The sequence below is a fragment of the Enoplosus armatus genome, chromosome 16 (assembly GCF_043641665.1).
Source record: "Enoplosus armatus isolate fEnoArm2 chromosome 16, fEnoArm2.hap1, whole genome shotgun sequence".
Lineage (NCBI taxonomy): Eukaryota > Metazoa > Chordata > Actinopteri > Centrarchiformes > Enoplosidae > Enoplosus > Enoplosus armatus.
This window is the reverse complement of record NC_092195.1, coordinates 2,144,598-2,171,334: the sequence shown is the minus strand read 5'-3', so window position 1 is coordinate 2,171,334 and position 26,737 is coordinate 2,144,598. Positions and strand designations below refer to the sequence as shown.

The window sequence follows — 26,737 nt, the reverse complement described above, 5'->3', positions numbered from 1 at the left end:
GATCCGGCCTCCTGACGGTGCTTTTTGTGTACCGAAATCCGAATGTTCAAATTGTCGTTTTTGTGTAGCATGTAGCCCCACTGGTGACACAGTTAATACGTCTGAATGGGAATGTCTGAGCTCTTTTGTTGTGTTGTTGCAATGAGTGCAATTCAGGTTATCGTGGACTTTTGGGCAGCGTCTTAAATCTGAAGAAGCATCTTTAAGACTGTTTTTTTTCCCACTCTTGTATGCAAAAAGAGGCTGGCGTCTGAACAAATGTCTAACTCTTTCATCAGAAAGAAAATTATACTATATAGTATAATTGAAAACATTGGCACATCTTGAGTTCTGATGAAAGAGTTGGAAATTTGCTCAGATTGAGAGAAAAAAAAAAAATGGCCTGTGGAGTCGACAGCGTCTTAAACGAAATGGTCAAAAATTCTGACCATAAATTCAAAATTGACTACACTCAAACGTTTTCATATAATTCTAGCAGTTGGCACTTTTCCTGACATATGGGATGAAGGGTTAATAACACCAATTTATAAAAATGGAGATAAATATGACCCAAATTATTACTGTGGAAATAGTAACCTGGGAAAAACAAAATGTTTGGATTCTTACCAAATTTTAGCACAACAGATCACATCAATACCCTTTTCTGTAGACTGCTTAAAAGAGGCATTCGGGGGAAAACATATGATGTAATTACACTAAGTGCTTCAAAGCGCATGTACTTGAAGCCTGGCATTATGGATTCTCTCGTGACGTCGCAAGGTAAGGCCTCACCCAGAGTGACACAGAAATGAAAAGGTCTCCTATATGCAGATGACTTGGTGCTTGGTGTCACCAACAAAAGAAGGTCTAAAGCAGCACCTCAGTCTCCTGCGCAAGTTCTGTCAGACCTGGAACCCTGACAGATAACCCAAAGCCCGAACGCAGGTAACCTAGCTGTCCTTTTAATGTGGGCTCAAACTAAGTTCCAGAACGCTCGACAGATTTCCCTCAATCAGACTGAACGAAATACAGCAACCAAATCTCAAAAGGCCTAAACAGACAAGAGTTCCTAGCTGACAATATCTGCTAAAATGAGGTCTGCAGTAAGTCAAGGTGTGCCATTCCCCACCTCTCCTAAGCCACTAAGAAAGGGCGTGGTCGCACCTGAGGGGAACGCACCAAGCTGCTCTCAATTACTATTTAGGAGCCAGTCCCCCACACCCGGCAAACAGGTGATCTGAATAACCCTCCAATCAACTCATAGGAACTTCAACATTCTGCCAAAAAGAACGGGGGGGGGGGGGGAAATAACAGCAAGCAACCCAAAAGCTGCTGGCTGGCTAATCCACCAATCCTGTTTTGTGAGACGAGACTCCTGGCCAGTAATTTATTTACCCTATTTTTTTTGTTGAAAGTAGCACGAATGGGTACTTCGTAAAACCTGCAGAACGGGACGGGGTTCAACGGGTTAAATGACAGAAGCTAATTGACATTTATTGCCATAACAAAAGGAATTTACAATGCTGCAAAAAAGAATGATCATAGAATTAGCATAGACGCTGGGTTTAGCCAACGAAGACACCGCTAAGGGAAGGTGTTCACATGTTAGTCACGGTCGGCTGTAGCGGGAACGCATGTCGTCACCGCCGTTTCGCTTAGCATGGCGCGGCTAAAGCGGGCCCCATGGGGGGAAAAAAAAATTGCTCCATAGCACTACGAAAGGTCAAAACGTCCACAGAGCACCTTTAAAAGATCCCATGGGCACTTGCACTTAGTGGGAAATTGCTACTTCCTGGAAGGTCTTCAGGAGTGACTGAAAAGTCCAACTAACAAAGTCATCAAAAAATGTGACTTCTACTAAAACAAACTGCATTCCTCTGTACAATAGCCCATTGGTTTACACTGAGATTGACCCCTCATTGACGTTGGCTACAGGAAATACATCACAAGAAGGAACAGAATGATTCCATTTCGTGGGACCTCGACCTTGAAGTTCCCCTATGTGCGATACTGCTCGGTCATGAAAGAATCAGGCCAGCAAAACCACGGACATTTCATTGTTTACTTTCAACTTCATCTTCAAAAAGTTACATAGTATTTTAACAATTAAAATGTGCTAAAGCACAGCGCTCTAATCTTCTAAAAGCCGCTTCGGACAAATACAGAACAATTCAATGAGCGTAAAAAAAGAAACCTGTATATGTATAATAAAAAGTGTAAAACACCTACACATTAAAAATCATTGAACATCACCATTAATGAAAATAAAATGAGACAGGAAATGTACAAAAGTCTGTGGGAACACAGGAGGAGGGAAAACGTCCATACAAGCAGAGTGTGGTTGAAAGTGACCAAAGGTTGCTTTAATCGAACATGTCGTCGTCGTCGTCGTCTTCCTCGTTGTCCGACTCGTCGAAGTACTTGACCTCCTTCTTGGACCGGCCCGGTCGGTCGCGCGACAGAGCGTTCATCGCACCCAGGCTGTTGCTGTCCTCGTCCTCGTCGTCGGATGGAGGCTTCTGAGGCTTCTGCGGGGGGAGGACAATACAAGACTTCATTGCGGTCACCGTTCAGGTTATTAGCGCATTGAAACCGGAAAAACAGAGGTTACTGCATTGAAACTGAAAAACAAAAAGGTGTGTTGTCTAAGACACCTCGGGCTGCATTTTGAACCTATGAATGTTTGCAGCGGTAGAGGAAAGTGTTCCGACTCTTTATTGAAGTAAAAGTAGCGGTACTGCAATATAAGGACACTCATTTACAATCAGGTGCTGCATTGAAACGCAATCAAATGCTGAAACGCAGAAAAAGAAATGGCCCTTATGACAGTTACTATTATTACGTATTCTGTTATTAGGTTATTATTACTGGCGCATTAATGTGTAAGCAGCATTTTACTGTTAAACCTCTTTCCCATCACTGATGTCCACAGTAGCAGCTGGTATATTTAGCATATCAAACAGCAATGCTGCGTCTAATATACACAGGGAGATACTCACTCTGCCGGCAGGTTTTGCCGCTTTCTTCATGGGGCTGTAATCTTCTTCGGAGCCGGAGCCCTTCCTCTTCCTCCCCCTGCCTTTACCTGGAAAAAAAAAAAAAAAAAAAAAAAAAAAAAAAAAAACCTTTTCATCAGCAATGTGAAACAGGTATTCATCTTTTGCAAGAGGACACAGAATCGGTGGTGCACCTTTGAGGGCTGATGCTGGCTTCTTGGACCCCGTGTCGGAGTCGGAGTCCCAGATGGATTTATCTGGTTTCTTTGCTTTTGGTGCTGGTGGCTTCTTGGGTTTGGGAGTTGCGTCAGAGGGCTTCTTGGCTGCTACAGATCAGACATAAAAACCAGACCATTAAATAGTGCTTTCACATGGTTGAGTCCGCCTCAATCAATCCCGTTGGAAGGCTTCTTTTCACCTCCACTTTGTAATACTATCATGCTTTGATGAGCTACATCCACTATGTCTTTATAAAACACATAATAGACTTAATGAGCTCCACTTCAAGTGTCATTGAATTCATGTATAAGTCAGTAATCTCTCTTAAAAAAAAATAAATAAAAAAAATCATCTCCTCTCTCTCCTTTTATGCTGTCAGCCATGACGCTGCGTTAGAGCTCCCTCTGGTGAGCACAGCGAGTCCTCACCTTTCTTTGCTGGCGATAGTTTGTCAAATGCAGAGCTGCTGGAGTAAGTGGAGAACACTGGGCCGCTGTCCTCGTCACTGTCGGACTTGGACCCGTCTGCAAGAAAAACAAAACAATTTTGTGACTCAAACTTGCACATTTCCTCCTGGCCCATGATGCTCGGCGGGCTACATGTCTTCACATTTTGCCTGTGTTGCATACAGTGCTACAGTTCGTGCCTCCGGCACAAACAAAGCTAATCAGAGGCCCCTTGCTGTTATGAAACACCGCACTTATTACACTTCAGGATCTAGCAGAACTAGGACAGAAATGTCGTTATTGGCCGCGGCGTTGGGTGCAAAGAAAAGGAGGCGGCCCTGAAGTTAGGCTAGACCGGCTGAGTATGTGTTTACAAGGACTTCCTTTATCTCACAAATCAAAAAGGGACATGGAAGAGCTTGCCAGAAATATTTAGCAGCACATTTTTATCAATACACCTTTAGTCCTGCGCACAGGGTGTGGAAAGAAATGGACGTGGTGAAACTGTGATGCACTATTTTTCTGGCACTTCACGGACCAAACAAACAAGGTGAATCGATATTGAAAAGAACCGTTTGCTGCAGAAAAATCTCTGATGGTTGACAAACTTACCAACACGGAGCTAACGATCACGTTGCCAAACCTTACGTCGCAGTATGTTTTAGATAGCGCGCACTAACACTCCTCGGCTTGCACTCACCGCTGTCCATGCTTTTTTCGGAGAAGGCCGACTTCGATGAGAAGATGCTGGTTGTCTCTTTCTTTTTAGCTGCAGGCGTGGACCTTCAGAGAAGCAGAAACAACGTATTGAGCTTCCTTTTCTATATCTTTTTGGGCTTTTTTTATTATTATGATTATTATTATTATTTACACACAGTAGGGAGATGACAGGAAATGATGGGAGGGGGTGGTGGTTTAAATCTTACGTGATCTTTTGTTTGGGCGGTGAGTAGGAGTCTTTGTCGTCGTCGTGGTCGTCGTCGTCGTTGTCGTGGTCGTTGTAGGGCTCCTTGGTCTCGGAGGAAGCGAACTCGTCTTTGAATGACCTCACTGGAGAGGAAGCCGCGTCGTCGTCGCCGTTCTCCTCTTCGTCTGCCTCCGCCTCCGCCTCCTCCTCCTCCTCCGAGAAGTCGAACGTGTATTTTGGCTTGGAAGCTGAAAGACAAGAGCGGAGCGTGTGTGTGTGTGTGTGTGTGTGTCGAAACCACACTAGTATTGCTGTGGACTCTGGCGCCTCGTACAGTAACGGCGGGCATTGCGGCCCGGTTGCATCACACTGCGGCCTCAAGACGCTTGAAGCCGACAGAGGCTAATCAGACCGAGGAAACAAGAGACCCAGTTCACAAGTTATTTTTGTCCCCAGGCCGCTTGAAGTGGATTGAAATGAAACTCTGTAACCACCTACCTGATGCTGACGCTGGGTCATATCAAAGGATTTGTACATTTACAAAAAGAAATGACTGCTTTTCTTTATTCAAATCCTTTTGAATAGTCTGTTCTTGTGGACTGAATGTACCCAGTCCCTCTCCTTTAAAGGATAAAGTTTGTACCTTTCACATACCACGTGTATTTTGAAAGAGTTACGGGTCACTGTAATCATTTCTCCGGTCGAGGGCTGGGAGATTTAAACAGTGAGCAAAGTGCCGCTGCCCGATTGAAATATATGTACGCCGCCAACCTGATGCTGCAGCAGCTACTCCAATCCTAAAATAAAAAAGGAGCTGAGAGGATAAGGCTGGCAATAAACCCCCATGGACAGACCAAAAGCAACAACGAGTTAGTCCATCTCTCAATACTTTCTGACTTCCCTACCCCGTCTCAGCCCGAAGCTCATTGGTTAAAAAATGAAGACATAAATCTTAAAAAACGAAAATAAAAAAAGGCTCAGTAATGTGTTAAAACAGCTGGTCACTGTAGTTTTTAATCAAACGGGAGGAAATTGCATTTTTTTGGGGGACTATTTTCAGCGGCGGATTAATCCACATTTGGTGCTCTAGTGGACATTTTGGGGCAGCAGGACGGCGTGTGTGGGAACAAGTCAAAATAAACTACAGTGTGTGATGAAGGAACATGTCACCCAGTGTTTCTAATAGTTTCTGGACAACAATGGAGCTCTGTGGCACAGAGGGAGGAGATATATCAGGCTTTGATACACCTACAGAGCTTGTTAGGATACATTCATCGCTGGTTTGGGTCTTTTTTTGTTTTTTTTTCTCCGTACCTGATGCCCTCTGGGACTTGTTCTCTCTGGGGACGACGAGCTGACTGTTCTCCAGGTCACTGTCTGACTTGGACTCGTCATCCGACCAGGGGTTCCTCTTCTTCACCTTCTTCACAGAGGCGCCTTTGGGTCCTGGAGTTTTTCTCACTCTGGGAGTTCCTGCAACACAGTAAGCAGGATTACCAGACCGCTTGAGCGACTTCTAATGCAGGACTGAGAAGCTCCTGGTTGTTCAATAATGGATTTTCCTGGCTGCACTTGCAAAGCATCAAAGAGGCCCGGGGTGAAAGCACACAGTGCACCTAAGAGAGAGAGCGCTGTATCGTCTCTGGACAGTCGGCGTTGACAAATATCTGTCTGTCTGTGCTGATAAATCATTTATTTACTGATGCAGAAAGTCCAATTCCATCATTTCTTAAAACCCTTTACCTCAATCTTAAAAAAAAAAAACAAAGTTGCCAACGGAAGAACATCTCTTCACGTGGCCTTATCAAATTCAGTACTTGACAGAAATAGCAAATCGCTAAATCATTGAAACGCCAAATGAAGGGAATGAATTTAACATGTCTGATGGTGGTTGTGTTCAATCATTTATATGTCTGCTGCTGCGACACTGTTGTAAAGCAGATGCCAGTTGAGACGCTGTGTGTGGGGAGCTCGAGGGTCAACATGGCTGCCACTGGATGTACGATCCTACGCAACTCAGCCGGTTGTTGTAAGTAAACGGCATTTGTTAAAAGAGCCGGTTCAGACCTGGTGTCCACATGCGTCGTGGGCGGCGCGTCATTTCCGTTTGCAAAGACCAAATGCATTGTTGTTTTTAACCTGAATGTGATGAATTTACTGTTTAATCAGACCACAAATGAGACTAGAATTAGGGTTGGGAAAATAGATGCCGCCGGAGTGAGTGTTTCCTGGGGGCGGTGCCTCATTGATTACTGTACAAAAACACAACTTTATAACTTTATTCACTGATTCTGGTGAAGCTTAATTGTGTTTATGGAGAAAATGGTTCTCCCCCTGGTGGACAAAATAGCTTTACTTGTTGCTAAAGTAACCGCTGACTGTAGCTGCCGTTGGCTAATTAGCTCAGTTAGTCGTGCAGCTGGCGGTCTATTAGCTGTAAAGCTTAAACAAAGCTTTATTAAACCTCCTCCTCCAGGCAGTCCAAAGCTCCTGCGCTAGCGGTGTAAAACACCGACACCCAGTGCGGGCAGAGGAGTGCTAGCTGCACGGTTGACTACAGCTACAGTTAGCGGTTACGTTAACAACAAGTGAAACTATCTGTCTATCAGGAAACTGTTGAATCTGTTTTGCTTGTTGTTGTGGCTTCTTCTTCTTCTTCATCTTCCCCGGAGTTTCCTTGTGCTTTGTCGTCTTGCGGGTTCCTGTGGATCGTGGTCCTGGTACACCTGGCTGCCGCCGCCGTGGGCCTGCTCGACTCTCATCGCTACAGTTACTATTATTAGTTATAGTTCTGTTATTATTGCAACTGAATTGAGCGACCGCAACGCGTCTTGGGTGCCTGGTATTAGAGATGTCCACATGTGAGCGGATCACCCACGACGGATGTTAGTACCGGGTCTGAACAGGGCCGTGCTCCAGTGTTCTTTTAATGGTCAGCCCACGCTACAGATGGAATAGTAGAAGTGTTCAGTTTAGTACTAACCGGGCTCTTTCTTCTCTTTCTTCACCCGTGGAGCCTTTGGTTTGGCCACCGAGTTCTCTCCTGCTCCCCCCTCGCCGCCCAAACACTCGTCATCGAGCTCCAACTTCACCACCGGATCTACGTCACCCTGAGAGGGGAAAACACAAGTTGTAAACAACGCTGGATTCCTGATGCCGCCTCTCCCCGTCTTCAGGACTGCATCTGCAGTTTGTTACCTTCTTCTTTTTGGTCAGTTTCTTGGCTGCGTCAGATTTGATCGCCTGAGTCGGAGGCTCCACCCTGCGACCAAACGGTGAGGGCAGGGTCTCCTCCAGGTTCATCTTCTTCGCTTTGGGCTTGCCCACCTTCCCCTTCACCAGTTTGATGGCCTTTCCTAAACTCATCTCCTCTCGCTCATGGGCCTCCAGTTTCTGACACACAAAACACAGCAGTTCTTAAGTTACACGGCGTTTAACTTTCTGAACGCAATACATTTGCAAATATTGATATCAGTCTCGCGTCTATCCATTAAATATGAAGCTACGACCAGCCCCCAGTTAGCATATATTAGCACAAACACTGGAAACAAGGAGAAACAGCTAGCCTGGCTCTGTCCAACATGTTACATATTTTCTGGGTCCCCTCTTATTCACTATATACATGCTACTCCTGGGGCAAATCATGCGTAGACATAATATCGACTTTTACTGCTACGTGGAAGAGACACGTATGTCCCGTTAAAGCCCTGTGCCACCAATGTATCCTTTATTATGCCTCGCCTTGCTGGAATTAAGAATCGGATGTCCATAAATGTCCTGCAGTTGAATGACTCCAAATGACAAATACCTTACCGACTTTACCACAGCTTTGGACAGAGCCAGGCTAGCAGCCCCCCCCCCCCTGCTTCCAGTCCCTATGCTAAGCTAAGCTAAGCTAACCACCTCCTGGCTGCAGCCTCATATTTAACGGTGCTGATCTTTGCCAGAAAGTGAATAAGCGTATGTCCCAAAATGTTTGGAATTAGTGTTGCTGGAAAATGTACATTGCGCTAAAGTTTCAATTCGTTTTCAGACATGAATCGGTTATTAACGACTTCACAACAACGGGCTCACACGTGACTGTAAGCACATCAGACAAACAATAAACGGCTAAAAAGACAAAACTTACATCCAGCTCCTCGATGAACACTGCCAGGTCGTCCTTCCACAGATCCTCTGGATATTTCTTCTGGAGATCGTTCAGCTCGCCTCTCTGTACGGCAGCACACATTCACTTTGTTAAATCAACACGTGTCAGCCCGCACGACTTCATACACCAGGTGCGAACTGCGATCCTGGGTCACAGTCGACAGAGCAAGGCAACTTTTAACTCCCATTTGGCGAACCGCTGATAAAAACAAGCAAATCGCTACAGTAACCGGCAGACGGGTGTCTAGATATTAAAAGAAATCAAACAATGATTAATAACACCTTTTGGTCCCGCTGTTTGAGCAGCTCCGCCACCTTCTCTTTAGTCAGGCACCACAGAGGCATGTTGAGGATGTAGTTGAAGTTTGGCCCCGACGAGGAGCCGGAGTCCACCGAGCTGTCGCTCTCGTCTCCATCACGGTAGTCTTCTTCCTGGGACTGGTGGAGAGAGAAAAATAAATAACTTAAACCTAAAGCCATTTGTTTTTTATTGAAATATGAATTATTCATACTACTTAGTGAATTGAAACAGTACCTTTTCCTGAGCCTTGACCCAGGCAGCCACTGGATCGGACTCGTAGCCTTTCTGGACCAGCATGCGGATCAGTTCGCGCTTGGATTTGTTCTCTGTTAGGATAAAAAAAACAAACATATATAGGTTAGAGAAGAAAACATGTTCAGCAACTCAATTTGTTGCACAAGAATCAGATTTTTCAGCATTCTTACCGATTGAGATTTTCCCCTCGATCTTCTCCAGCACGAAGCGAGCCTGGTTGGACAGTTTGGCGGCCTCGGCTCCCAGGTTGCCCAGGGCCCAGTCCTTCCTCAGTCTGTAGTACTGCAGGCGGAGCTCGAAGAACTCCTTGAGGATGTCTTGGACTGAATCGTACCTCTTTAGACAACCCATGTGGTCAAACAGCACCTGATGATTAAAGTGGTTTCAAAGTCAGTCCATTACACACCACCGAGAAACTTGACAAAGAAAATGGAGTAAAATGGACAAACCAGGGAGGACAAGCCACCCATAGTTCCAGACAGAAGACAATCGCAAATTACCATGGAGTTGCAGGTGAGGCTGGACTGCAGCTTGAAGACTTTGTGTAGGCCAGCTGCCTCGGCCTGGGCCAGTTTCTCCTCAGACATGCGAACCACAAACTTGACTGTGCTGTCCGTGTGGTACTCCTTATAATCACTGATGAGAGCTGGTGTTTTGTCACTGCCCTGCAGCATGGGCTCCAGCACGGACTCCTTATAGGCCTGCACATGAGAGGCAAGAAAGGGTTATTGGTCATTAAGTTTTCCAGATCTTCTCGTGGAGACCAGGCAACTTTGGTCTTGGGTGAAAAGAATCCCAGACAAGATATCCAAGAAGAAAAAGAGGCCAAACTGCACCTGTGTCCATGTCCTAACAGGAAGCTCCGTGATCTCGATGGTGTTCCTGTCTATGACCGACACCTCTCCACTGACCAGGTACTGGTTCTGACCCAGTTCGTGGATCAAGCCTTTAAAGTTTTTGTAGCTGGGAAGCTGTTTGGGGGGGGACAAAAGAAAATGTACACAGGAGAAAACAACTGAGAAAACGGGTCTCATTTTGTCAGCTACACAAATGTGTCAAATCCGCACTGCGAGCAACAAGCCGCGGAGGTCCACAGCTGATCTGTGTACTGCCAACACAATTTGGTCAGGGCTGCCAAAGCGCTTCCTTTTGTTTTGTTTCCACAACATTGTGATTTGATTTTAGGTGAAAAGCATAGTTGGGCTACTACATTCAGACTCCACAACCCCAGTAATCTTAAGTGACCTCCACCGTTGGCCGGTCCATTGACTTGATTCACGGTTTTGTGAACTATAAAAAGGGTTTCCTCTTCCTTTACTGATCCTTCCTTTACTTAAGTCAGCCTGACCGGAACGGTGGTTCGTTGGATTTATTCATCCATAAATAAATAGTTTCATGGACTGTGAGGGCTCACTGAATTCAGGAGAGAATTTGCTTTGTACAAATTCGTCCATTTGTGATTTTGTTTAACAAACCAACTTCCATTGTCTCCCAAACTATCCGTGGTTAGAGGTGGGGTAATATGGATAAATCATCCGTCACGCAATGTGCAACTTGTTATATGGCAATAAATACATCTAGAGCGGCCTGCTTGTGCGAGCATAAACAAGGCTTTAGACTGTTTACCATGGGCAGGGGGTCCTGGTGGTTGAGCATGCGGTTGATGTTGTTGACTATCTCTCGGGGGTCGTAGTTGGGGATCTTGCACGCCCAGCCCGTCCCGATGCCCTCAGCGCCATTCACCAGCACCATTGGAATGATGGGGATGTACCACTCAGGCTCCACCTTCTGGTTGTCGTCGTACAGGAACTTGAGCAGGTTGGCGTCCATCGCCGGGAACAGCAGCTTGGCAAGGGGACTGCGGGGCAACAAGACCGCCATTATGAGACTTACGGACTCAAATGAATCTTGACTTTGAGAGTTTGTACAAAGGTTTCAGACAATAAACCATCAAATTTAAAGAACATGGATATTGGTATCATGAATCCAACCGCTGTGTTCATAGTGGCTTTACCTGAGCATGGTGAAGATGTAACGAGGGCTGGCAGCATCTTTGCCCCCATTGATGCGAGTACCAAACTGACCCAGTGGCTGCAGGATGTTCACGTTGTTACTGCCCACAAAGTTCTGGGCCAAGTTCACGATGGTCATCATGAGAGCTTGCTACAGGGACAAATGGGCGATGGGCGGTCAGGGAGAGTGATCAGAATAGAGAATCACTGCAATGACTCTATACAGTTATACTTGTGCTGTTATAATAAGTCTTGCGACACAGAAAACACAGAGTTGACTCGTACCTCTCCGTGATGGTAGGCAGACATCTCCGCCACCGACCCGGCCAGCTGCGCCACCTTCACTTCCCTCTTGTCGTTCCTCTTCAAGCAGGTGAACAGCACTTTCCTCTGGCCTGGCTTTAAACCTGGAAACAGCATACGCACACCCCCCCCCCCATTCAACCAGGGTCAGAGCAGATAGCGGTGGTTTTAAGCCAAAAGATGTGACTTTTCACAGTTCAAGGAGATGGAGCGGGTATACGAACCGTCAACCAAGGATGGAATGGATCTCTCGTTGTCGGAGTTGGAGAACAGGATCAGCTCTTTGTTGATGAAGTCATTGTAGGAGAGGTGCCTGGCCTGATTTCCATACAGGTATTGCTGAAAAAATGAAAATAAAAATGAATATACGTACTTTGATCTGTGGTATAATGTTTCACCAGAGTGGTTTTAGATTAGTTCTAGCAAGAAGTTTCATAAACTGTCAACAAATCTAGAACGACTGGTCTTTTAGGGGACATTTCCAATTTAAAAACAGTTATCTGAGGAAACGTCGGGGATCGAATTCCAGCTAATCGCAGAGTTTGTGAAGCTCAGTCCGAAGAATTCTCTTGTCACCGCCTCGCCACAAACCTCTGGCAGGCCATGCATCCTCCTCTGGCGTCTGTCCTCCATGAAGTTAGTCAGCCACTCCTTCCTGTCGTCGGTCTTCTTCTTACTGAAGGCCTGGAGCAAAACAACCGCAAAACACCGCAGCTCAGCCCCTGTTCACGGCAAACTCATTCATGCACATTTTGTTTTTGTGTGGCCCATAATGTGAGTATCGAAGCACTAACTGCTTGCTCATTATCATACTTTTTTGATCAGTTTCTGATTTAAATCATGATTTTAGAACTTTTATTTAACCCTTTGAACTCTGCAACAGAAATGGTCCGCCAGTGCCTGTATCGGTATTTTTGCTTATTGTGATCCAAGCTAAAATCTAATGTAAGTCAACATACCGCGATAATTGATAAAAGTATTGAAATTGTGTCATACATAAAGAAAATACGGAAATAAGTCGGACGTGGTTTTTTTATCACATTTTGCAAAATAAACAGACAAAACACGTTCATCCAAAATATTTCTAAAACGCCACGTTTTTGCGCCGCACGTTAACGCAGTGACATCACCACGAGCGTTACAGCGTGACGACGCTCAGGACAGAAGCATTGGCTTCCTGCTGCAAGAATGCAGAATGGAACGCTCTAGCTATTGTGGTTTTTGTTTTAGATCAATTTGAACAGGATCAAGCAAGCGGCGTCCTCCCGTGGCCGCCCGCGGGAGGTCCGTTTTCAAAGGGTTATGGATATTTCTCGTATAGATGCATGTGTTAGGACAATATTTATATTTGATAAGCTTTTCTATCAATTGAAAAGCACATTTTTTTGTTGAAAAGGTATCGAAAGAAAAAAAGTATTGTTTTGCTCCCAAATCTCAGGGACAATATTGACCCCTATTATCAAAAAACCACAGGCCTATACATGCTTATAAGTAGGATTTATCCCATAATATTTTGACACACATATACTGCAGATGTCTTGCCGCCTTGCCATTATATAATAACATCCTCTGAGGCCAGAAAAATAGAACCTTGTGTACAGTGTAATGCAATCCAAGAGAACATCTCTGCAACAGACCTTAGCTTTAAGGGACTCATTATGTCCGACTTTTAACGCCGTACAATATATTGGATGTTTTTCACAATTCCACCCCCCCTGGGGAAGCAGAATGTGACTGTCGCAGTAAGCTCACCAGAGTGATGGCAGCGTCGTCCTCTGCACCGCTGTATCTGAATGTGATGCGGTGCTTCTCCATGTCAGCAAAGTACTCCTTTGCCTCTTTGCTCGTACTTGTACCCAAACCTGGAACATAAATTCAGTATTTTTTTTTTCCCAAAATCAAAACAACAACAACAACAACAGAGGGAACATTTTCACTTGCAGGGTTTGTATTGATGTATTTAAACACTCGGGTAGCAAACCTTTGTAGTACTTTATGTGCCAGGTTTTGAAGTTCTCGGTGTGTTTCTTCCACTCGTCGAACTCGGGAATGCTGTAGAAGGCCAGCTCCTGCTTGCTCTTGGTCACCTGCAAGCGTCAAATGAACATCGGTGAGGTCCAGCTGAGCTGCGCGTGTGTGGCGCTTTCGCCATGTCCACGCAAATTAACGTGTGATGCAAACAGTCCCTTAAAAGAGTGCTCCACCGATTTAGCATTTCACTCCTACAACATCATCTGGGTTAGGGTCACAGTCAGTTTGGTTTCCGCTGCATCTATGGATGTTGATAATTAACCGTTTAACCGTTAAGCTAATGATCCAGAGGCAGAGGGGGACACTTGTATGAGAGACAGTCGCCCCCCCCGTCAATGGATCCTGTTCACTAGAGGAAAAGTACCATCGGTACCATCTGAGTGGGTATTCTCCGCCGCCGGTCTCACAGTCACCAGGCTGAGGACCGGACTAACCCCACAGCATGCGGACACGTTGCTGTTTCTGAATAAAAACCAGCAGACAAGCTGTCCGTTTTGGGCGTTTTTTTAATCATTAATTACAAACGTCTGGCTCCTGCTTGCTAGGCTACTTATTTCAATAAGTTACAAAATATTTTCCTGCACAGGAGATCCAGCCTGTTTATGCCCACTAAATGTTCTATACAGTGGTCTCAGCGCCGGAGGATTCAATGTGTGTCGGCCTATGACGTGTGAATCCTCATGTTCTGTTGTTCGGCCATCGACGCCTGAGATTTGGGTTTGTTACGCTAGCAGCAGCTAAAGCAGCTGTGAGCAGAGATGATCACTTATGTAGTAGTACTAATTTGACAATTATGGACAATTTTGTGCGTAACAGAAGGTCCGGTGCGCTTCACAATATGTGTGATATTAGGGAGTATTAGGTCTCTTACTTTGACAATGGGTGTGATAAACTCCTCCAGGAATGTGTGTTTCAGCAGGGACGGCCAGTTGTGGTGGAAGAAGTTGATAAGCAGACCCTTGATGTGGGAGCCATCTTGATCCTGCAACAAGACGGGGGGGGGGGAGGAGGGGGGGGCGTTAGAACGGCCGAGTTGGACAGCTGTTACTTATAGGAAAGGTGCGCGGGCGCTGGGTCACCTGATCCGTCATGATCATGATCCTGCCGTAGCGCAGGCTCCTCAGCGACTCCGGGTCGTCGTAGCTCTTCTTGTATTGGAGGCCGACGATTTTGATAATGTTGTTAATCTCGGCGTTTTCCATGATCTGTCGACGCAATAAGAAGAAAAAAAAAAGGTCATGTCAGATGTAACGGACACATTAAAGCTTCATTAAGCAATATTTTTTACATTCATTTTGAATCAACTGATTGTGCAAAAGGGAAGCAGATTATTCCCACTGACGTTATTCTTATATTATTATATGTTCTTTTTCTTCAATGCTACAGTTCTTCGAAAGTCCAGGGATGGATTCTGTAACTTTCTGTTACTATACAAGGGGACAACCTTTTGAAGTCATTCGACAACTGCTTCTATGTTGCTTCCTGTGCAACAACATATCCTGTTTTTTCACAATAAGAGCCCCTAATTCCTCCCAATACATGATGAAATGTAAACTCTCAGGCTATATTCGAAACCGCCAACATACTACCGACAAATGCAGTATGCAGTACATACAGCACACTGAATTTCATATCAGTACGCAGTATGAAATGTGTCAAATCGAATTATTTTGCAGCGTGCCCGGCCAGGCTTAGCCGGTGTCCAGGTTTTGGAAAGCAGAAGTAATATATAATATATATATATAAATCATGCAGGTATTATCACCCCTGCCTCATGAAAGTAGGTACAAACTTTTAAATGAGGCCTTGTAGATCTAATATGAGTGATGATTCGGTAACTGGGTTGCTTATTTCTTGCCTGAAATGTGTTCAGAAACAGATTTTGGCGGACTGCTGAAGTGAAAGTTCAACGTTAATGGCAATCCACCGCCAGCGCTTTCCATTGTGGGACACAGTAGGCTAGGTAGACCGGTCCGAGGTTTTTTTCCCCCCCAAATCAGTACGACATTTTCAGTTTTTAAACATACTGAATATTTTGCCTTTGTTTCCATGCTACATGCTACATGCTACACTTTGGCCATATCAGTACGTACTACTATTATAGTAGGCGGTTTCCAATACAGCCTCATGCAGGTCATTTGGACAACAGAATATAATGCAACCAGTATGAAAATATTAGAAACTTATTAACACTTCCAATAAATATCTAACAATGTTTTGATACAGTGAATGGGAGAGTCATGCGAGGTACCACCACCCCCAACTAAATGAACAGCGTGAACACAAACATTTTGATATGCGTGGAACTCTATGTGCTGCATAATAATTGTGCCTGGAAGCAAAATGTTGTTACCACAAAGTCACAGCTTTTTCACATGGCGTTTCTTTCATTTTGCCCGACGACCTGCGGGACGTTCCACAATGTATCCGGTCCAGTACCTGCTTGTGCGTTGCCTCTCGCACGTTCAGGATCTTTCCCCTCAGCGGGAACACTCCGTAGCGGTCCCGCCCGATGACTCCCAGCCCGGAGACAGCCAGAGACTTGGCCGAGTCGCCCTCGGTGAGGATGAGTGTGCATTCAGACGAGTGTTTGCCACCTAGGACGTGGACGTGGAACATATTCAGAATTCAGTGTGTAGTTTTCTGGATGGCTATGATCCAATATAAAGACAAAGTAGAATGACTGAAACAAATACGTGAATGAGAACAGTGTTTGCTGTAAAAGCACATGCTATCCTGAATTTGTCAAGACAATATACGAGATACGTCTTAATACACTTTGAAATCATGGAAGACTAGAAGTAAAGGCCCGGTTCACTCTCCGGTTGAGATAAATAAAAGGCTCTCACCACTATTAGAGAAAAAAAATGTATATTCAACAGTGTTCATTGAGCCTAGATCATGTACTGATTAAAGTAATGTGCAAATAATGCACTCCTGAGGGCTTGTAATGCCCTTTGAGCAACACTTCATAACCAATGATGCGCTCTGTAAAACTCTCTCTCTGTTCCACATCAATGTGATTTAGTTTAAGCAAGGCAACAACAGCTCTGCCGACGGTGGTGGACATTCAGGCTAAGGAGGCATTCAGACCAAATCCGGCGGATTCCACTTTTGGAGAAACGCAACCCAATGTCACGCGGCGGCGGCGGCAGCAGCCGATCAGACTGGACGATGCCCACGAGAAGAAGAACCTTGTTTAACCTTTTGCCGGCATACTAGCAGCATGGCTAGCAAGTGCTAGCAGCATGAACGACCAAAACTCAAAGGAGTGTAACGTTATGTTTCTCGTGCAGTCTTTGGCCTTTGGACGCCAGTTTAAAACCCCACGGGCCTCGCATCCTGGTTACTTATCGAAAGTAAATGGGCGTTTTTAAATCTGTTGGTGCGGACAGACGATCCCTCGTACGAGCCGACATACTAGCAGCCCGGGTCAGGGGGTTAAAGTTTGTCCTTTGTCCTTTTCTTTCTCCGTTGTTGTTTAGAGGCAGTTGGCGAACTGCTTTTAAGTGCATTACCGCCAACTTCCGGATTGGGGGGTTAATGTTCGTGACATGTCAGACAAATGGGCCACGCAGTGTCACTCCCATGCCGCCGCACAACTCTGCGTTAATCGCCGCAACCGCCGGATTCGGTCTGAACGCAGCCCAACGCATCAATACATAATCACGCTGTTAGCGCACCTGCATCGTTGGCGTCGTCTAGCTTGGGGATCCCTTTGATCTTGCTGTGCTTCACGGACGAGCACTTCTTATTCAGCTGTATCTGAGCTTTGAACTTCACCCAGTTCAGTATGCTCTCAACGATCCCGCAGTTGGTTGCCTGTGGGTGACAAAAGAGACAAACCCCCCCTTTTAAACGACATGATCCCCAACAACTTCACACGAGGAACAAAAGCGAGGGGGTTGAGAGCGAAAGAGAAGCGTCCTTACAGCCCTGACGAACTTGTCCGACAGAAGGCACTTGGACCCGAAGCTCTTGGTCTGGAGTGTCATGTTCTCCTTGGTCTGGGAGTCGAAGCTGGGGTTCTCGATCAGCGCGTTCACGAACACCCAGATGTGGTTCTTCACCTGAGGCGCGAATGAGAGAGGAAGGTCGGTCGGCTTTCTCGAGTTTTTCCTCTCGAGTTCGAAACGCTGCATGAAATCATTCGTAAGCATACCTGGAAGGGCTTGACCGACACTCCGGCCTTGTTCTTCTTCTTCACCACTTCAATAAGTTTGGCCACTATCTGGTCCACCACGTAGTCAATGTGTCTGCCACCCTGAAACATTCATGCCCTCAGTGTTACCAACACATTTGTACTCGTTGCTCCAGCAGTTTCCGCACTGTTGATATTTAGATACCTTGGTCGTGGCGATGCTGTTGACAAAGCTGATTTGTTGGAACCCCTTCTCGCTCAGGGTGAGGCACACCTCCCACCGATCGTTGACAGTCTCGTTCACCACCTTCAGGGCCACGCCCGTCTCGTCCAGCTTGTCCTTCACGTACAGGTCCACGTAGCTGCGGAAACCATTAACCTTTGGCGACAGAAAGGACAGGTGCAAGTTAGGTTGGAAGTGACAATTCACCTTCAATCAATCAAAATCACTCTCAGGCCTGACAGAAGTCATGGACCACAGCTGCAGAAAAGGTGTTCTAAATTACTTTTGATAATAATATTCAGGATATTCATGATAACTGACATTATATTAAATATTGTCTCTTTCTGCCCATCAAGGGTTGTCATCATAGACCGTATATATAAAGATGGCCGACGCGTCTCCACTTCCTCCCGCTGTGCAAAAATGATACGGCGGCTGACATCATTCGGAGCTGCGGTTTCGAGGTCCCACCCACCCGACCCAATCGCGAGCATGCCACAGTCAATCTCAGCTGTCAATCATGACGTATCGCCCCCGTTTTTATAGAATCAAATAACTAATTCAAACTAAACGGATCCAAAAAACATCTTGACAGAAATGACAGAAACCATCTTTGGGGGAAAAATGTATTTTGACGTGTACTTTGATTTCTTTTCGTTTGGTCCATGTCCCATCCGCTAACATGGAGGGGGCGGGGCTTATGACCTATACTGCAGCCAGCCACCAGGGGGCGATCGAGACGTTTTGCCTTCACTTTTAAGGAGCTGTCACGTTGTCCATCTTTATATGCAGTCTGTGGTTGTTATCTGACTATTAAACTGACATATACACAAGTACGCACATGTCTGAATTTGCAGCCACAGTTAAACTGGAAGGATGTGCCACCAAAAACACATTCTACGACGTGTTATGCGCATTCAACTGGTAAACCCCAAACTGCTCAGTAACTTATTTACTTTTCTACTTTTTAGAAACTAACCACACTGTCTAAAGAAGGTCGAGCACTGTACATCAAATGTTTCACATTGACAGCCTCTCAATTTAAGCAGCGCTGGTGAGGTTTTCAGTGTGAAAAGACAACAGCAAAAGAAAAAAGAAAAAAGGCAAAGTAGAACCAACTGGAATTAGCTAGCGAGTGGGAACGGTTTCTGTGTTAAAGGGAGAAACTCAGAGCAGAGAAGTGAATATTACATGACTGTTGTTGTAATTAGCATTGTACAGATAAACTTCAATCCAGACAACAGCGGAACACGAAGGACGTTTTGAGTTTGCATTAACAGCGAACCAAAGACGGCTTAACGAATATGATAAAATATATTTAGAAAACACGGATTAGAAGTGCTTTAAACCTCCATTTGGATTGTCTTTACCAATATTCATGCGAAAGAGACTTACCGGGAGTTTCTTCCCGTTCAGCGTGACTTTGACCCCCCTGCAGGAGCCGGCTATATCGTATGCTCTGCGGGTAAGGAGCGCTACGATATCCTTGTCCAGTTTCTCCATCTTGAACTTGGCCAGGTCCGGCTGGAACGTCACGCAGGTGAAATCGTCGCCGTCGAAGAACTTGATCTTGGGGTCCGAAGTCTTGGTCATGTTGTTCTGCCACGTCTGGGGGCGGGAAACACATTGTGACGTACGCGCGTACAGACAGGCTGGGGTCGTGTTCACTTCTGGGTTCTTTGATTAACGTTACTTAAAATGGAAGGGAACTATCTTATATGCGACCACCCTCGCTGTATCAAGTGCATTTAGGCCGTCTCCCAACACAACCAGGATGTCAAACACCCGGTGCCCATGCAACCCTGGGGGGGGGGGGGGTGCAACCACAAAAAGGTGATGACATACACAACCTTACCCCAGATACGGCCTCATGTCAAGAACCCTATAAAAACAGCAATTACTTCATTCAAAGATCAAGAAGTGGCACTGGTGAAGATTTTATATTAAAATCTGCTACAAGTCATTACGCTCTCTACACAAATAAGACCGTCGCCTCGGGGGTGACTGTAATTGAATTGGAGTTGTTGTGGAACACATTAGCAGCTTCTACAGCCCGTGAACACAACTCTACTCTACTTCGGCACATATTGCAGGAATTACAGGCAACTAGTTTATCTTTTTCGTATAGTGGAGGAGAAGCGGACACCCTTCCTCACCTGTTTGAAGCTGTGTCTGTATTCCTTGCAGGCGGTCTCCACTGTGAACTTGGTGCTGAAGATGTTGCAGAGTTTGGCGCCGTAGCCGTTCCTTCCACCTGGGACCAAGCAAACAGGGTTAGCGCCACGGACACAGCAGTTAGCGGTAACCCCCCCCCCCCCCCCGTGTTGACGAGGCCTCCTCTCACCTGTGACCTTCTTCTCGTCGTCGTCGTAGTTGCTCGAGGTGAGAAGGTGACCGAAAATGAGCGCCGGGACGTACATCTTCTCATCCTTGTGCTCCACCACGGGTATCCCTTTACCGTTGTTCCAGATGGTAATGGTGTTGGACTCACTGGTGGAGGGGGGCAGAATAAAAAGGGGGCATGGGTGCGTTACAGAGACATTCTGAAATATATTCACGCGTAGGACCAGGACCTAGTCCGAAAAGTTTCTGATTTAAACAATAATTATAAGACTGTTCTTCTTTGGCTTCTTTGTATTAAGACTACATTGACACTGATGCATTTGAGAGGTTTGGCTTATTTTGTCGAAAAGCATTTTACATCAGTACTGCTTCGACTGTTACGCTACTCCTTCATGGTTGCTGCTGAGGCCGCACTGACTTAGCAGTCCAGCTCTCAACCGCTGTCTTGACCGTGACCAGTAAAAGGGGGGCAGATTCAGGTGGGACTGAGGTCGCTGTTACGGCTTTCGATGTCTGTCGGTAAAAAAACAACAACACGCTTCAGGTCACGCGCGTGAAACAGGAGCCATTACACAGTCGTTATACGTGTTAAAATGAGAGTTTTTTCCCCCCCCCGCACTTTGGAGGCGCAGAAGGGGGGGTTTTTTTCCAGCTGAGGCACTTTGGTTGCTATGATACGGGAAGCGTTTCAAATAGCATGCCTAATTTCGCAGACCGTTTGTGTTATCAACAAGTACTGAATGTAAAAGTGTCGGCACGAGGTGGAGCACTTGAAGGCGGATGTGAATTTTGTGGGCGAGGAAACACCTCGGCCGGTCTTTGTGGTATTCGTCCCGCCCCCTCCTCCACTGCGATTGGACGGCTGGGTGGCGGCGATGAGCGCAGCGTTTCACCCGAAGTTGAACATCTTTCAACTCTCGGCCACCACAAAAAAAAAAAAAGCCCAATGTTTTTTTGTCGCGTTTCCTGTTTAAAAGGAATCTATGACATCTTTCAGTGCCCCCCCCCCCCCCCGACCAACATGATATAATAAGCAGTCAGGTTTGTGGTGAGTTAAAATAATGGCGCGAGAGCTTTAATTAGCTCACCCACAAAACAGGGCTGAGGGGGCTGCGGAGAGGAGCATTAACGTCTCTATCAAACCACATTAGCAGCTGGGGGGCGGGAGGGGGGTGGAGTGCGGCAGGGCTAATGGTATCACTTATACAGCAGTGGCCATTAGCGGGAGGAGCAGCAGCAGCAGCAGCAGCTCGGTTTGAAGGACACGCTGCCGTTTGAGGATGCAGTTGTGCAGGCCGGAGGCGAAACCGTATATGAAACAAACAAACAAACAAACAAACATAAAAAAAAAGAGCTCTGCGCGTTTCAGCACGGGCTCGTCAATGCTGCCGCTTCGCCTGGATCCTTGTCTCGAAAACCTCCCCCCTGTCTCCCCCTCCACATATTCACCAAGCCCTGGTTATAATACATCATGCATCGGGAAAAAAACAGGCAGGGCCAAGACATGGAGCCAGACTATTACTGTCATCGAAACTTACTGATTAAGAAGACAAAAATCACAGTCTGAGGAAAGGAAAAAAAAAAAAAAAAAGCATTTTAAATGTGGTGAGCTCGTAAATATGAATACATTTACGTGGCATTTTGCAGAAAAAGCTTGTCCTGGGACGAGAAAGAAATGATTAACCTTCAGTCAAAAATCCAACATGTGGAGGCGACTGGTAATTATTTTGAAACGCTGTACTCACGCATCGATGGTGATCTTAATGGCGGCCATGTTCTTGTCCCTTTGTTTGTTGTCGGCTGCGTTGACTGTCAAGGGGGGAGTAAAAAAAAAAAAAACATCAACATAACAAGTAATGCACACATTAATATCCAACATGATGCTTTCATTACAAAACAAAAACAAACAAAAAAAAAAGTATGGTGGAGCTACGCTGGGAGTTGCGTGACGACACCAAACTCTATGGTGGTCTTAAAAGAACGACGACTGCATAACTTGAATAACTGAATTTCGCGCTCATATATTTAACTTTTTATTTTTATTTATTTATTTTTTTTACAAAAAGCTAAAAACTTCCTACGAGACAGCGGCGTGTGGGCAGTCGAGCTGGAAGGATCAGCTGTTCGAATCGACAGAAAATGAGTCTTTTGACAACATATTAGTCATTTATCAAGCAAAAACACCAAACATTGTTTTGGTTCCATCTTCTCCAGCGAGAGGCTCTGCTGCTGATTGTCTATCCTTATAAACTGAATATCGTGGGGAGTTTTTGGACTGTTGGTCGGACAAAACAAGCAGTTCATCTTTTCTTAGAAGTATCTTGGACTGATTACATGTGATAATATCTTGGCGTCGTGTGCCCCGCTTGGTTCAGTTCAGTGGGGGGGGGGGGAAAATGATGATTGGCGAGCTGCCGCAAACACCGAGGCGATTTCCCGCTGTGATGACAAACCCTCAAAACGTTTCAGAAGCTCTGGAAGGGCTCACGCGACGAATCGACCTTTACGTCGACTGTGCGAGGACTCACTCACCGAGGATTTCGTCGAAGATTTTGTACAGCCCAGGGACGTAGGTGATTTCCCGCTGGTTCATTCCTATGTCTTCATCAAAAACCCACATTTGCTGAAAAATAGATGCAGATCTTTTTAGAGACAGCTTGGAGAGAGACAGGAAATGCAAGAGGGAGAGAGACAGAGAGAGAAGGGGGAATGACATGCAGCAAAGGGCCAGGGTTCGATTCCGGCCCCCTGGGGCTGCTGCAGGAAGGCCTCAGCCTCTACCCGGTGAGCTACCGGGGTGCCCCTAACCCCTAGGCTCACGTGGATTTTTGATTACTGACACTCATATATGTTTGAACTGGGCATCCTATGAACAAATCATTTTATTGGCGATTCATCTATTGGTTATTCTTATCATTATTCAGCTCAGCAGTTCCCAACCTGGGGGGTCCATATATATATATATATATATATAGTGATAATACAGACGTAGAATTGTGTTCCTACACATACAAGAAAAGACTGTCTGATAAATTGTAATATCCAAAGGAAATAGTCTCTACACAAATTGCTAGTTTTACACAAACTCCCTGCAGGTATTATGTTCACTATTGAGGTTCATTATTGTTTTTTTATGCAATTAATATAATGAAATATACATACAAGGCTACTTTTACCCCTGGGGGGGGTCGTCATCAGTGCATATACGGTGGTAAAATGGGGGTCCCTAAAGAAACCACTGAGTTAGCTGATCAAGCTCAACAAGCAAAGCGGTGCCACATGTTTGAGGGACAGATAAGCAGCTAATCCCAGAGATGACCACACGAAATATGTTTCTCTTGGCAATCTTTTTGGAATTTGCAAGAGGAACAAAACGCCTCAGAGGTGATATGGCCTGTGATGTGCCGTCCAAAGAGGAAAAATCCAGATCTTTGGTGCTCTGCCTGACTTCAAGATACCTAGTGTTGAGACACAGTTCACATACACTTCATTACGCGTCAAACTGAATTATACATGTTTGACATGGAGTTTCGTGTTTTATTTGTGGAAAAATAAAACCCTCCTGATGTCAGTCAGCTCTATCCAAAAGTTGGCTACTGTGACCTGCCTGTACAGCTCACATTTGCACCCCCCCCCCCCCCCCCCCCCGTGTGGGTTTGAAGCAGTGAACCTGCCGTTTAGCCTATCATAACTGGATATGCAGTTTCTGATCCGATGTCATGCAAACACGATGGTTTAAAATACGACTTTAATAGCGTTAAGGTTACTAGATTATCCGTCTGTTTTCAACGACACTCTCTAAGTGCCCCAAAGGCGGGTGGGAGTTTTACGAATTACAGTGTATGTCTGAAAGGGACTCCTCGGTCCACCCCCCTGAAGTCAGCAACGAAAGGCGGTCTGCTCTGGGACTCACCTGGGTGATGGGCTCCACAGTGCCGATGTATGTGTCTGGACGGAGGAGAATGTGCTCGAGTTGGGTCTTCTTCTGGTACACTCGCTCCACTGACAGCTTGGAGCCCGCCTTGTCTTTCTTGGCCCCTTCCATCTTGCCGGCATCACCTCTGCCATTGGCCGCCTCCTGTTTGTTAGGCGGAATTGTTAATTAACACACACACACACACACACACAACCTCTGGCAACGCTCTGCTGCGCTGTTGACGGCAGATTATCGGCGCTCTCTGTGGCTTTGTGATTTTGGTGACAGATAGTTACACTGTGAGCGGAGGGTGGTGTGATCGGCACATTAGTGGGATGAGAAGAGAGTTGAATACGTGGGAATTATGTAAGGACATAACATTAACCACCTGTTAATACCAAGTGATAGGCAAATTTTATGAATATCACATCACGTTGCAAGTCATGCGAAATGTAAATAGCAACCATGAGCCCGCAGTGACACAGTTACACCACAAAAAAGGTACATTCATAGTTCGGGTCAGCAAAACTATTTAGAATCTAGGCTTTTTTTTTGGACAATGCATTTAGCAATTATTCTGCTGCGTTAAATATTATATTGCACAATAACATCTACATTCAACGTGCCGCTTTTGAGCAAAAGTATTACAGATTTAACACGCAGGCTTCCTGGGACTTTTATTGCACACACAAGAGACTTAAAAAAAAAACTATTTAAATCAGATCCAGTCTCGAAGGGCTGCTGTAAGTCTTACAAGCCACCAGATGTCACTGTTGAGGCGTTGTAATATTTAAAAAAAAAAAGGCAATTAATTTGAATTACCAATAATAAAATAGATGTACTTGTATAACATTTAATATTTCATATGCGCCCCCCCCCCAAAAAAAAAGAAACATTTTTCCTTATGGGATGCAAAAATGTCAACATCTCTGACATAAAAACATTGAACATGCAATTGAGCATTTTGTTAAAATGAAGTCAGGTCAAAAATCCCAAAACCTCCCGTGTAAAACGTCCACATTTTTTTCCACAAGCTTCCAAATCCCTCACTGTCCCATTACACCGCATAGAGTTGAGTGTTTAAAGGGGCACTGGAGTGTACCGAGCACAGCCTGCGACAAGCACGACCTTCCGTTTAAAAGGCACACAGACTGGCGCTTGTCAAACCACACTTGTGTCCGTGTTTTTAGCTTGCTAGCATGCTAATAACGGCGCTTGCGAGGAAGCTATGCCGAGTAAATACCGTGTAATTAACACCTAGCACGCCCATGGCACGACGTCAGCCGTGCCAATACTGTTGTGAACTGTAAATATGCAAACCCAGTCCACAAACTTGCATGGGGGAGCCGGCCTCTGGGGATGCCTTTGAGTGAATATGTATGTGTGTGTGTGTGTGAGAGAGAGAGAGTGGGGGGGGGTCGGGCCAAGTGGGTCAACGTACTGCTTACTACTCGTGTATACCCCCTTTAATAAGTTGCGTTAAACACGTTCGCTTAAACTTGCAGCGGTACAGCACGTGAGTTCACTCCCACTGTTCCCCATCGGTTAAAGCGGAGAGACTCTTAAACACTATATAACGATATTGTGAAAAAGAATGCATTGTTGTAAGTTGGGCCGAAAGGTTCAATTGTGTACTGGATACTTAATTACGAATGAACAACTTTCAACTAGCCGTTGAAAGTTCGTTTAGTTTGATTCTGTCCTTGTTTTGAGGACGTAAACAATGTAACGTTACTACTTGGTACGTTGTAGCCGGGAAGTGCCGAGATGTTATGGCAGTCCCGGCCGCCTATCAGTTGTTGTTACCTGTTTTAAAACCGGTCCTGCATCAGGGTTACTGCCTTTGTAACGTTAACCCGGGCAGAATTTACAATGGAGACCGCAGCTGGTTGGGCTATAACGAGCGTATTCTGGATAGGAGAGCAGACACGATTGGCTTGCTAAGGGATTTAAATGCTAACGCTAGCCACAGCTTTTAGCGACCCGGTGCACTGTGCAGAGGTGAGCGCAACACTTTTAGGTGCTAACGTAAAACAAAAAAAAGAAAAGGCACCATTTATATTATAAAAACTATAAGTTAGTTAGTTGTGTGACAAACTAACTTACCATCCAAGCCAGCCCCCCGCTTCCTGCTGCGCCGTTGGACATCTTCCTTTGTGATCCTAATTTTTGGTGTGTGTCTGAGTGTGTCGCAAAATGTCTTAAATTCCGGTAAAATTGAAGTCCGTCCGCGCAGCAAAATGTCTCAGTTGCGGAAAGGTGCCCCAACCTGGTTATCCCCCATCTTCTTTCTCCGCTTCCTTTCAATATAATCCTTTCAATGTATCAAAACAAGCAGAGGGGAGTGTGTCGCGGCTATTGTTAAAATCGACGAGCGGTGGCACAGTAGGCCTAAACTTCCAACAAAGATGCTAACCGGGCTACTTGCTGCAAAATAAATACTGTACAAAACGCGCGCATTAAATAGGCTTACAATTTCATGTGAAAGCTCAACACAATAAAACAGAAGTTTAACT

The 26,737-nt window shown here is 45.5% G+C and overlaps 1 protein-coding gene across 2 annotated transcripts; it reads right to left on the bottom strand.

The window, feature by feature from the left end:
* Window positions 1-2,027: 2,027 nt before the first annotated feature.
* On the bottom strand, window positions 2,028-26,555 carry top2b (DNA topoisomerase II beta). 2 transcript variants are annotated; one of them, XM_070921292.1, is made up of 36 exons: window positions 26,328-26,555; window positions 24,219-24,383; window positions 22,838-22,928; window positions 22,051-22,114; window positions 20,307-20,452; window positions 20,119-20,216; window positions 19,358-19,570; window positions 17,945-18,118; window positions 17,761-17,862; window positions 17,531-17,668; window positions 17,282-17,420; window positions 16,038-16,195; window positions 14,678-14,803; window positions 14,470-14,580; window positions 13,549-13,654; window positions 13,320-13,429; window positions 12,159-12,251; window positions 11,792-11,906; window positions 11,550-11,671; window positions 11,267-11,415; window positions 10,879-11,110; window positions 10,089-10,223; window positions 9,753-9,953; window positions 9,423-9,618; window positions 9,232-9,323; window positions 8,979-9,134; window positions 8,677-8,760; window positions 7,746-7,940; window positions 7,531-7,657; window positions 5,862-6,020; window positions 4,567-4,795; window positions 4,341-4,423; window positions 3,623-3,718; window positions 3,170-3,301; window positions 2,979-3,064; window positions 2,028-2,531 (listed from the first exon to the last, which is right to left on the bottom strand). In XM_070921292.1, the coding sequence occupies exons 1-36, from the start codon at window positions 26,367-26,369 to the stop codon at window positions 2,343-2,345; spliced, it is 4,854 nt and encodes a 1,617-aa protein (XP_070777393.1). In that variant the 5' UTR covers window positions 26,370-26,555; the 3' UTR covers window positions 2,028-2,342. The 2 variants fall into 2 exon arrangements, with proteins under 2 accessions (XP_070777393.1, XP_070777394.1); XM_070921293.1 differs by having other exon boundaries at window positions 2,028-2,507.
* Window positions 26,556-26,737: the final 182 nt, after the last annotated feature.

What these genes read in the sequence shown, in the direction of transcription:
- top2b (XM_070921292.1), bottom strand. Translation starts at nt 26,369, where the DNA reads ATGTCCAACGGCGCAGCAGGAAGCGGGGGGCTGGCTTGGATG. An exon ending in ATTAAGATCACCATCGATGC is followed by an intron (nt 20,453 to 22,050) that starts GTGAGTACAGCG and finishes CCCCTCCACCAG; the next exon opens with TGAGTCCAACACCATTACCA. An exon ending in CCGCCCAAACAAAAGATCAC is followed by an intron (nt 4,424 to 4,566) that starts GTAAGATTTAAA and finishes GCTTCTCTGAAG; the next exon opens with GTCCACGCCTGCAGCTAAAA.